Here is a 13,561-nt window from a genome sequence, read left to right on the forward strand (position 1 = left end):
TTTACTCTTTACTCTTTACTCTTTACTCTTTTACTCTTTTACTTGTTTCAGTCATGTGACTGTGGCCATGCTGGAGCACTGCCTTTAGTCGAGCAAATTGACCCCAGGACTTATTCTTTGTAAGTCCAGTACTTATTCTATCGGTCTCTTTTGTTGAACCGCTAAGTTACGGGGATGTAAACACACCAGCATCGGTTGTCAAGCGATGTTGGGGGGACAAACACAGACACACACACACACACACACACACACACACACATATATATATATATATATATATACATATATACTCGCCCCACCACCACCACCACCACTTGACAACCGGCGTTAATGTGTTTACATCCCCATAACTTAAGGATCAACAAAGGAGACTGATAGAATAAGTACTAGGCTTAAAGAAATAAGTCCTGGGGTTGATTTGCTTGACTAAAACCCTTCAAGACAGTGCCCCAGCATGGCCGAACTCAAATGACTGAAGCAAGTAAAAGATATACATGTGTGTGTGTGTGAAAGCACATGGCTTAGTGGTTAGGGTGTTGCACCCATGCTCACAAGATCATAGGTTTGATTTCTAGACCATGCAGCATGTTGTGGTCTTGAGCAAAACACTTCATTTCACATTGTCCCAGACCACTTGGCTGTAAATAGGTAACCCCGTGATGGAATAACGTTCCAAACAAGGGGAATGTTGGCCTGCTTGCCTAGTTAGCAGGGTGGCTTCATTTGGAAGCTAAAACATGCAAAATACATGTATAACAACATCTGAAAGTCTGGTCGGTCATGTCATATATATACAATACTGATTACTAACAACCATTTCTATCTCCTTTGATATGTCAGAAATGAAGTGTATTAGCTTTGTACTCAGACAAAATAGAAGAAAAAGTCTTTTATGTTTTTGGCAAATGCTCTTTTTCAGAAGGAAAAGATGAGAAGAGAAAAAAAAAAGTGGAGAAAGAAAGGTACAAATGTGTCTCAATTAGACAATCATTGCATATATTGGGGTCATCATGAAGCATTGTCAGAGATTATGAAGCCTGGTATTTATAGCCACTTGGAGAGATTTATTTTCATATTGTTCACGAAACAGTATGGTTGAAGTCTGTTTCTAAGACATAAGCCTTTAAAGAATACGTCTTTCTATAGATGAGATTAGATTATTATCAAGATGACTGATTGCTGAAGATCTCAAGAGGGAATGAGGGACAGTTGTAGACCCTAGATTAACAACTTATGTAGAAGGTTCACACATCAGACACGTGAATGAATTTATGGATGCTCAAAGCAGCAACACTGCTTTCACTAAAGTTCTCAATGGTAAAGGACAATTGGTTTATTATGACATAAGAGAGTAAGTTTTTACAAGATATGGGTCTACAGAAGCTATACGAGTATTCACAGAAGAGAAAGAGAGAGACAATGCTATGAAATATGTGACCACTGATTACTAACAACCATTTCTATCTCCTTTGATATGTCAGAAATGAAGTGATAGGTCAATAGTTGAAAATAAAATGTGAAAGATAGAATATTCCCCAGCATGGGGGGATTTTGTATCTCATTTCCCAAAAGATAGAAAGCTTTACCTTCTGTGAAAGAGGATATACTATGATTAATTATCAAAGATTTAGACAGATTCAGAGAGAGAGTAGAGAAAGAGAGAGAGATTGAAATGGTTGATGAAGATATTAGCTAGCTCTGAGATGTCTCATTCAAGGATCACAGAAGTGACTTTGATAGAAGAAGTCATTATCAGGGAGACCTAATATTTCTTTTATATATCAAAGATTTTAAGATATGTGGTGCAGGCAAATTTTCTCGTAAAATATCATTGAAAGTATTGCAGTTTCCTGGTTGTTGAAAGTTTTGATCAATTCTCTTATTGTACAAATGCCATAATTCTTTTAGCAAATCTTCAAGAACCAAATTCGTTGTGTTCTTAGCAATCATTCGTAATATAAAAAACCCATCATTCCGCAGATAATCAGTTGTGAAATGCTTGAACATTTTCTTACCATCAGCCTTTATAAGTATATTTTTAGAGGGGCTCAAATGGTGCAAAACATATTTACTCTGACGTTTGGAAAAGATTGCACGATAAATCCATAGTACAACATTTGCACATGTAACCACAGCAACAAAGATTAACCAAAACCAAAGAAAAATGAATATTTTTTCATTGAATAGATTAACTGGAAGAACACATTGGAGAGTGTAGAGATGAATGTTCTGTAACTGCCTTAATTCTAAATCACAGAGAGTCACACGAGGAAACCTTGCAGATCCTTTTGAAGGAATTGTGCGAAAAATATCATAGGGTGTAAAATTGTCTGAGAGGAATGCATTCAATAAGAAAAACTGTCCAATGACATTTACAGTGAACAAGAATTTTACGAAGATATAGAAGCTGATAAAATATGTCCCTTCCTTTTTTGAAAACGGAAGCCAAGAAACATTTAAATTTCTTCCTTTTATTGTTACTACACGGTGCAACTTCCGTTTCCAGCAGCCTTCCAACCACATGTCAATGAAACAAGCAATATTTCTTATATTCATCTTATACTTTTCTGGCGACTCTAACAGAGAGCTCTGAGCCAAAGCAATGATTTTCTTTAATCTAATACCAGACATTGAGTTCACAAATCTCCATACCATATCAGGAGTCTAGAAAAACAAAAAAAAAACAAAAAGAAAAGAAAAAACAAGACATAAATAAATAAAAATAGTAATAAATTGACTTTCAAAAAAAATACATAAAGTGCTGATGCCATGTAAAAAACATCCAGTCCACACTTTAAAGTGGTTGGCATTTGGAAGGACATCCAGCTGTAAAAACCTTGCCAAAACTGACCTCGCTTGTGCTTGTACCACGTAAAAAGTACTCTGTCCATTCTGCTGAATGGTTGAGGCTAGGATGGGCATTCAGTCTTAAAAACCCTGCAAAAACAGACACAGAAGTCTGGTGCAAGCTCCTGCCAAATCATCCAACCGATGCCATCATGGAAGGCGGATATTAAATGATGTTCATGATGTTTCTTTCTTATATTTCTATTATTTTTCTGCAAAACTATCCACCAGTAACTTAGGGTAGCAGAACAGATTAACATCCATAGACAGGGTGTTGGGGGCTAAATTTGAGTTTGCATAAAGGGAAAAGAGAACACAATATCCCATCTAGCAATAAAAGTATTTTAAAAAGTCGAAAAGAATCAACTAAATTATGGCTGGGAAAAACCAGTTTACTCAAAGCAGCTGCCCTCAGCTTCATCACAGCCTCAAGACAGCTCTGGAACCTGGCACTATGTCCCTGGGGAAGACCTTTCATCACCTCCTTGATCTTGGCCACCAGCTCAGCTTCAGTGTTGCAGACAGAATGGTTGGTGTCTTTCTCAGCCACATTGCACAGATAGTAACCCATGGGGTTACAACTAGGGGAATTAAGAGGCTAGAAATTGGGGCTGATGAAGTTGTAGAGTTTCTCCAACAAACGCTGTTGACTCTTTGTGAACCCTGTTTCCAGCAGCAACCCTTTCCAGTCAAGGTTTGATCACAGTCTCCAGCAGCTCTGCGTAGTCATCTGAACTAACCCTAAGGCCCTCTTCCTGCAGTTGTTGTCCTATGACAACAATACAAAATGTCAGTGTTTCTATTAATAGATATTACTGGCATATGTGTAGTCTTTCTTGGAGGCAGAACTGGCAATTGTGAATGTCAGGTGAGTAAGTGCGGGGTGTTGAATATATTGTTTCATGATAGATGAATTGTTATTGAGATCTCAGAGTATCTAGATGAAGTGATGAAAAAGACAAGAAGGTTAAGTTTTCGTTTCCCAACATCTGAAGGAGTGCATATGCTGTGCATATCTCTCCTTGAAGTAGTTGGCTGTCATTCCTGTGCAGTGTCTAGTAATACCATTCCTGTGTAGTGTCTAGTAATACCATTCCTGTGTAGTGTCTAGCAATACTATTTTCTCCTCCCAGTTGCAATATACTTGGTGACCCTGTCAGTGATGGTGCTACATATAAAGAACAGGTGCCAGTGGAACATAAAAAGGGCTGGTGCTGGTGTAATGTAAAAAGCAATGGTGCCATGTAAAAGCACCCAGTACATTCTGTATGGTGGTTGGCATTAGGAAGGGCATCCAGCTGTAGAAGCCTGGTACAGCTGCCAGCCTTGCTAGCACCTGTCAAACCATCCAACCCATGCCAAGATGGAGAGTAGATGTTAAATGATTATGATGATGATGATGATATCACAAAATAAAAAAAAATAAAAACAAAGAAAAGAGAACTGTAAATGGTTCACCTTAAAAAGAGTTGCCATGAAAAGGAAAATAATAGGTGCCCACTGGTAATAAGTAACTTCTTCTTCTGTGCGACTTGTAGGGTCCGTAGGAATGGGGTACTTCATTCCAATATAGTAAGTGTTTGAAACCCAACAATATGATTTCGCATAATTTACCTCTTGTTTTGGCCAGTTCGGAGGAGCTAGGCAATGGATTGGCTCTCCTATGAGGTAGGTAAATGTGACAATAACAGCAAATATAATTAACAGAAATACAGTCCATGTATGGCTAATGGCACTACACAAATCCTCGTTAATTTCAGTCTGTGATACCAGCTTTTTTGCAAGGAAAGCAGCTCTGAAATAGAGAAATAAAATTGATTAATTAATTAATCAGTTAATTAAAAGCATGTAAATTTTTAAAGCAAAAAAAAAAATTAAAGTAAATACCATTGTTGCATTTTGTATCTTATCTTACACAATGGGCTTCATTCTGTTTCCATCTATCAAATCCATGCACAAGGCTCTAGCCAGCTTGGGACTGTAGTGGCACTATTGTTAATATGTCCGGAAAAATATCTCTTTACAACAAAGCAAATTATTTAAATCTCTTTCCTTAACCCTTTCATTACCAACTCGGCTGAAACCACCTCTGGCTCTGAGTACAACCCAAACCCTAACCCTAATTGTTTTCATAAGTTTTGAATTAAAATCTTCCGCCAAACATTACTCACAATTTATGTTCCTAACACTAGTTGAATGGTAACTAAGTTATTTTACTAAATTCTTTGTTATATTTAAAGTAATTGAAAGAAACACAGAGCATCTCAAAATAAGTACAGTAATGAAAAGATTTAATCAGGAGAGATCTCTGTGTAGGTCAGTTTGTCTGAAGTACGTTTTAGAAACTTCTTATTTCCTCCTCTACAAATGGAATGAAGAAAATTTTAAACTTTTTTGTTAAAAAGCAAAGCACAACAAAAATCATAGAAAGACTCAGGCAACTTACATGATGCTGGAGAAGCCATCCAACTGCTCCAAGGTGTCTGCTGTAATAATAATAATAATAATAATAATAATAATAATAATAATAATAACATGAGGGTAAAAACAATACCAGCAGTAATTGAAGCATTTATATATGAAAAGAAACATAGAAGCCATTTCAAGAGTCACAGCACTAAACAGTGCCCCCAAAATAGTTCTGCTAGGAGAATGGCCCACGTCTTGGGCAAGGCACTATCAATTCAATAGAATAGTTCAGAAAGAATAAACTTCATATATATAGCCCACACACTATACAATGCGCACCTAATAATCTAAACTTAACTTGAACAACATATACTCTACAAGATTGAGGCCAAATAAAATCTCACAACTCACAGTCTATGCATCAGTACACACACCATATACAACGGAATGCACACCAACATAACAAGAGACAAGAAGCTAAAAAACTTCAGAACAAAACAAACTGATGTGGCACACAAACAGGAGTCTACAATCCCAGGAGAACAAAGAGGCACAAGATGGGAAATTCCCAAAGCAAATATAAATAAGTAGTAGTAGTAGTAGTAGTAGTAGTAGTAGTAGTAGTAGTAACTGGAACAGCAATAAAAATATTTGTCGCAAAAACAACAAATATAAAAGGTAAAAAAACTATTCAGGTGGACTAACAAAGCAAACATTTTTTCTAGTCTGCACGAATATGGAGGAAAACATGGGAAAGCATGAAATAGAATTCCCACAATAACAGATCAAACATACACACATGCACACACAAACACATGCACGCATACATATGCACAAACATATGCATGTGTAAACATATACATGTGCATATATACATCATCAATCATCACAATGCTTTAATGCTCACTTTTTCATGCTAGGAAAATCATGAAACAGCAGTAAATGGAATAAACATCAATTCTTTCACCTCACTTCCTACAGGAACACACCTTGATCGAAAAAAAAAAGCAGCGAATGACCTGCTCACCTAGCCAGCGGGTTGGCATCAACTCATGGCTAAAACAGCATTAGGAAATGGGCCTCAGTACCCTGCACATCAATCTGATCACTCCACAGTGGTGGGGCATAATCTGAGTGACAAGAGGCTGCTGAGAATCTTATGCTGCAAGAAGCCGCTAAGGAAACTGACTAAGGCTACAACTGCAGGTCTTTTGGCAAGAGGGACCAGCTTGAACCTCCTGTTGAAGGGGAGAAAGAAAATCACTTGCAATGTGCTTGGGCTTTGTGAGACATGACAAAAGAGTTGAGAGCTAGATGGTCGAATGGAAGCATCTTGGGACTGGGTTGTGTAGAAGGTCCCAGAGCAATCGGTGGCAAAGGTTTTGTGATCAGCAAGGAATGAGCTGAGGAGGTTATCTCTTGCTACTTCGTTTCTACATGAATAGGTGTGCTGAACGTTCAAATCTCAAAGAAAGCAACCTTGGAGATCATCCAGATGTAGGCTCCCACTTGTGCCAATGACAATGAAGTGGGGGAATTCCATCTTGACCTGGAGCATGCTCTAACGAGCAGATCCACCTACACTGTCCTGATGGAGGATTTCAATGCCAAAGTCAGAAAAAAGACGACAAAGGTGAGAAGTACGTGGGAAGATTCAGGCTCAGGGAGAGAAATCAGAGAGGAGAACATTTACTCACCATGACAGAGTCAAAAAGGTTGTACATCAACAACAGCCTGTTCAAAAAAAGGGCCAGGAACAGATGGACCAATCTTTGCCTGCACAAGGTGGTGGTCACCTGTGTTGAACAGCGTGTTCTACAGAGACATCTTGTAGAATATGCCTTTTATTGACCAGGATGTAGTCAATCTCATTTCAGTCCCTTACTTGAAAATTTTCACTTTTTCCACATCTTTCATTTTCTTTTGGTAAACTTTCTCACTCACCACAAAAATCTATTGTTCATGCTGAGTGTTTGTATGTTTCTCAGTGTGTGTGTGTGTGTGTGTGTGTGTGTGTGTATGCATGTTTGTAAGGAATTTCATTAGGGTGACAGAGTAATTTAAAAAATGGTATGTAAAAGATAATTTATTTTAATAGCATACTTTTCTGTTAGAAAATATATTTTTTCTTGCACACACATGGACTCGCTTGATACGGAATGGGGTTAGAGGCTTAAATAAATTTATTTGTTGTTGCTTTCACCCCCTATAAAAACATATTGTTCATGCTGAGTGTGTATATTTGTATGCATGTGATTAAAAAAGGTAAGTAAAAGGTAATTTATTTTAATAGCATAATTTTCAGTGAGTAAATGTGTTTTTTCTTACACATACACATGTGTGCGTGGGCTCACTTGATGCAGGGTGAGGTTAAATATTTAAATAACAAATTTTTTTGTTATTACTTAAATCGCAGCAATTAACCACTACGTCATCGTTTTGTAAAATGTTTATGGGGAGAAAAATATAGAAAAACATCAATACACATTAGAGTGACAAAGAAACGAGGAAGATACCAGGTGGTCGTGGGGTGTGATACAAACACCAACTAAATCTCTCTTAAATCACCTTTTCGTCTGAAAGTTATTTTGAAATTATAAACAGAAAGAAATTGCAGATTTGGATTGTCTATATTTTAAAAGTATGATTATAAAAAATTTTTTTGCCAAAAGCCGAAATTTTAGGATTTATTTTTAATGAAAGAATTTTTTTTAAAATTTGCTATTGTTTTGAAATCACATTTCATTTTCTGTTGGAAAATTAAGGAAATTAGGATTGTGATGGCATTTGCCGATTTCCAATATTTTTACCTTCAAGGCTTCAAAGGCTGTTTTTAAGTGTGCAGTGCAAAAGAAGAAAAAAAAAAAAAAAAACAGTCCAAAGTTGGTACTAATCTACAAACTTCAGCATGAATTAACTCCTTATAATCTGAAATGGTCCATAGTCACCCAAGCTGAACTGTACACTGGATATAACAAGTGTGATCTCTGCATTGCTGATGTCTTCTCCATTATGCAATCCATGGATTATTTAAACAAACAAGATAGCAAGATTTTTACCTGTGGACACAAATTATGCCATTCGTTCTCTAAGTACAAATTACAGCAATCCCTCTCACCATCCCCTAACTATCCCCCTTGCCCTTAACTGATATCCCTCAACATATCTTTTTACAACATGCAACCTTTTAACCACCTTTATATTTTTTAAACTTTTTATTTATTCTATATTCTCCACCTGTTTTCCTTATCCTTCGTACTCTTATAAGTTTCCATAACTTTTCTATCTGCACATCCCATCCGCACATGATAATATACAAATATCCACACATGTGCACATATCTACTAGTTTCTACAGATGCACAACATATACACACATGCATGCTAATACACACTCACATAATCTCAGATTTCAACTGTTACTACCATCTCTCACTTCACTGGCTGCCCCTAGATTTTAAAACTGAATTACTACTAGCAACTGGATGGGCAACACTAAGTCTACTAATTTGACCAAAAATACATTATCTTCCACCTCCCACTCCTTCACTCCCCACCCTATTCATTTCAAATACCACTCCTACATCTTCATCCTTCTGATTCTGTTTAAATGGCTTTATAGAATGCTACAACATGTTTGCTTGCCTCTCCCTCAACAGAGTACATATGACTCCATTATTGTTGGCACTCCGTCGTTTATGACGTCGAGGGTTCCAGTTGATCCGATCAACAGAACAGCCTGCTTGTGAAATTAACGTGCAAGTGGCTGAGCACTCCACAGGCACGTGTACCCTTAACGTAGTTCTCGGGGATATTCAGCGTGACACAATGTGACAAGGCTGACCCTTTGAATTACAGGCACAAAAGAAACAGGAAGTAAGAGTGAGAGAAAGTTGTGGTGGAAGAGTACAGCAGGGTTCGCCACCACCCCCTGCCGGAGCCTCGTGGAGCTTTAGGTGTTTTCACTCAATAAACACTCAAAACGCCCGATGCGGGAATTGAAACCGCGATCCTATGACCACGAGTCCGCTGCCCTAACCACTGGGCCATTGCGCCTCCATATGACCCCAGTATACATTCATAAAGACATCTCCCCAGCCATTTTAAATACCAAACCTTCTCTCCCCACCTGCCCCTCTTTACTCATATTCTTCTCTGTTACAAGCTTACCCCCTCCCATATATATATTTTTTTTCTATTTTTACTTCTTCTTCACAACTATGTTTTCCTCTTGAACTGTGCTTTCAACACATTTTGATCGAATCCCCAACAATTTAACATGAGAACTCCTAACAACAATGTAAGCTTCATGTAATCAAACTATCCTTGACCCAAAGAGTAGCTTGTGGTCTACACCTCGTTTAAATAATTTACTACTTCCAAGGTTCTGCTAGCTATGAAACATATGTAGGCTGGACTTTATCAACTCCATTCCCTAATTCTTGAATTATCTCTCTCTCTCTCTCTCTCTCTCTCTATATATATATATATATATATATATATATATATATATATGCATAAACACATACATATGTGTCTGTGTGTGTATGTATGTATGTATGTATGTATGTATGCATATATGTATGTGTTTGCCTGAAATAGAAAGAAAGAGAGACTATGTATGCTTCTGTCTCCTTGTGTCATAGTAATAAATGAGTGTAACTGTGATGCAAGGAGTGGGGTTCATATCCTGTAATTTGGCAGAAACATGACAGGTCAGGTGGAAACATATATTACACACACACACATATAAGAAATTACAATGACTAAGGAATAAACGATTATGTTATGAACTACATTAGCTTACAGTTGAATACTTGCCTACTACGTCTTATAGTAGAAACAGCTGTTAAGTTAACAATGTTTATAACATATTTGATTGTCCTTTCATCATTCTAATTTCTTGTAATCACTCCATATTTGACTGAACCTTCATTCTGAAGTATATGTCTATTGAGTTTGAACACCAGGTCATTAGTATCGCTAAGCCTAAGTAAAATACACACACATACAATGACAATCGCAACAACAAATATATGCATTATGGATATTATAAGCAAAGCAAGTCGATCGATTGACTGAACTATTAGTTAAGCAGCTGATTAATTAATTGGTTAAGTGGTTGATTAGTTGACTAATTATGATAAAAGAAATTGAAGAGAACCAGTGAGTGTGTGTTTATTATTGGTATAATAACCGTCCCAAAAAACAACAAAATTTCTTTCAATACACCAGTTCATATTAAAAATCTTGCGAACCAAATAGAAAAATGATATAAATACGTTACACATACATATAGATATGTATGTATATTGGAGCCTGGTGTTGCCATCCGGTTTCACCAGTCCTCAGTCAAATCGTCCAACCCATGCTAGCATGGAAAGCAGACGTTAAACGATGATGATGATGATGATATATATATATATATATATATATATATATATATATATATATATAGATAGATAGATAGATAGATAGATAGATGATATACATACAAGCATACCTACACGCCTGACTTTGTTTCCTCATAACTTTCAGACAAAAATGGATATTTTTTTATTGAAATTTTCTTTTACAAACACCTTTCAGGTTTTGTGAATTATGATTATATTGGGACTTAATGTGAGGAAAAAATGTGGCATACAGACATACACACACTGACATACATCGCACATATACACACACACACACACACACACACATGTGTGCTTGTGCGTGTGTATCATCTGTGCTAATGGCAACCATTGTTGCCCAGATAGTTTTTGATTAAGAACAATGCTTGGCTTTCGAATCAACAGTGTTTCCCGATCAAAAGTGACCGGGGTCTGAGCAATAACACCCGTTACTATAACAAACAATCAGTATGGCTAGAGCTGGACATTTAGTGACCACCTCTTTCAACTCTATAAAATGGCTTCATATCAATGTGACAAATTAAAATATTAACAACAACAACAACAAAAACAATGATAATGATAATAATAATAATAATAATAATAATAATAATAATAATAATAATAATAATAATGATAATAATAATCCTTTCTACTGTAGGTACAAGGGCTTGAAATTTGGGGCGAGGGGTGAGTTGGTTACATTGACCTCAGTGTGTAACTGCTACTTATTTAATCAACCCCCGAAAGGATGAAAGGCAAAGTCAACCTCGGCTGAATTTTAATATTAATAATAATGATAATAATAATAATAATAATGATGATGATGATGATGATGATGATGATGATGATGATATAATTTCATTTTTTTGCCACAAGGGTGAAGGATGAGGGGTACAATACAGATACAGACATAAAAGTGTTGGGGTTTATATATAATAATAATGAAATGATAAAAAAAAAGTATGCATGGTATACACTGGGAAAGAAGAGACATATGCATAGCATACAAAGGTAAAAAGAAACAAAAAAAAAACAAAGGTAAAAACAAAGGAGGCAGGGAGGATGATAAAGATGTGGCCCTCCTGATCCAGGAACGCCTCTAGGGATAATTGAGGAACCCCACTGTCTGAGATTTCCCTGAAACCCTAGAAGCAAGTGGCCTCTCTAATTCCTTCTCTCCGACTCACAGGTCTACACTTAGAGAGGTACCATCCACTCTTGCCATTTTCGCAACTTTCACTCACATTTCAGTAAACTCACTCAAGGACCCGCACTTCACTCTCCACTCTCAATTTCCCTTTCGAGTGAATGGGAGCTCTACCAAAGAGGAATGTATCTGTCCTCATGCCTTTCGGCCTTGACCACCAAACAACCTCTTTCGCCATAGCCACCAGGCAAAGGAAAATTGCCTTGCCTGCCCGACTGAAGGAGAATAATAATAATAATAATAATAATAATAATAATAATGATAATGATAATGATAATAATAATAATAATAATAATGATAATAATAATAATAATAATGATAATGATAACAACAACAACTAAAATAATGATTTGAAATTTTGGTACAGAGCCAGCATATTGATGGGACAAAATAAAAAACAACAATAATAATGATGCTGCTGCTGCTGCTGCTGATGATGATGATGATGATGCTGATGATGATGATGATGATGATGATGATGATGATGATGGTGGTGGTGGTGGTGGTGGTGGTGGTGGTGGTGGTGATGATTTCTTTATTAACCACAAAGGGTTTACATTAAGAAAAACATTATGGACAATAACAGGACAAAACAAGGAAAGAACAACAATAATAACAGCCTCAGATTTTGGCACAAGGCCAGCACTATCGGGGAAGAGCGTTAAGACGATTACATCGACCCTAGTATTCAACTGGTATTGATTTTATCGACGCCAAAAGGATAAAAGGTAAAGTCGACCTGGGCGAAATTTGAACTCAGAACGGACGAAATGCTTAGAGGCATTTCGTCCAGTGTGTTACCTGTTCTGCCAGCTTAATAGTAACGATTTTCTACGATAGGCACAAGACCTGAGTTATTTGAGATTAAATCGGCCTCCCCGCTGCTGATTAATGATATTTATAATAGAAATGTGTCGTAGAAAAACAAATCAACTTACCCATTGCTGAAATGATTTGGGAAGTTCAATATATCCCAGTAACGATATCTTTCGCTTATTAAAGCATTGAAAAAATTATCTACTATCCGTTAAGATGATCATTGACTTTCTGCTATGAAACGTAATGCAAAACTGAAAGTAATGTTCATTTAATGTGATTCTGTTTTTGTACTTCTCGTTTGACCTCGATTTGTTAACAAAATCAGTGGAGTTATTTTCGTAGTTCTGGGAAATTACAGCAGTTGAGTTTGTGATGTAACAAACCATTTAAAGATAGAAGAAACAATCAGATTGAGGAAACCTGAATATGTTTGCTCGGTCCGTTGGAAATGGGAGAAAAACTCCCTGAAATTACTTAACGACGTATTGTATTTAACAGGAAGAGCCGATCGTATGCGTGTGTTGTGTGTGTATCTGTGTGTGTTGTGTTGTGTGTGTTGTGGGTGTGTTGGTCGTCCCACAACCGTCACTTGACAACAGGCGCTGGTTTGTTTACGTCCCTGTAACTTAGGAGTCCAGCAAAAACGGATCGATAAAAGGAGTGCCAGGTTGAGAAAGAAGTAAATACTGGGGACGTTTTGTCTAATGATTGAAACAAGGAAAAGATAAAGAGTATGTAGTTATACATACATGCACGCGCACACACGCGAACACGCGCACACGCACACACGCGCACACACTCACAAGCACACACACACACACACACACATATACCAGGATGGACAACAGACATTAAATGATGATATATATATATATATATATATA

The 13,561-nt window shown here is 36.9% G+C and overlaps 1 protein-coding gene across 1 annotated transcript; it reads right to left on the reverse strand.

The window, feature by feature from the left end:
* Positions 1-1,317: 1,317 nt before the first annotated feature.
* On the reverse strand, positions 1,318-13,236 carry LOC106869185 (innexin unc-9). The gene is made up of 4 exons (XM_014914813.2): positions 12,797-13,236; positions 5,294-5,333; positions 4,306-4,642; positions 1,318-2,664 (listed from the first exon to the last, which is right to left on the reverse strand). The coding sequence occupies exons 1-4, from the start codon at positions 12,798-12,800 to the stop codon at positions 1,753-1,755; spliced, it is 1,293 nt and encodes a 430-aa protein (XP_014770299.1). The 5' UTR covers positions 12,801-13,236; the 3' UTR covers positions 1,318-1,752.
* Between the last annotated feature and the right edge of the window lie 325 nt (positions 13,237-13,561).

Source organism: Octopus bimaculoides, chromosome 20 (genome assembly GCF_001194135.2).
Source record: "Octopus bimaculoides isolate UCB-OBI-ISO-001 chromosome 20, ASM119413v2, whole genome shotgun sequence".
NCBI lineage: Eukaryota > Metazoa > Mollusca > Cephalopoda > Octopoda > Octopodidae > Octopus > Octopus bimaculoides.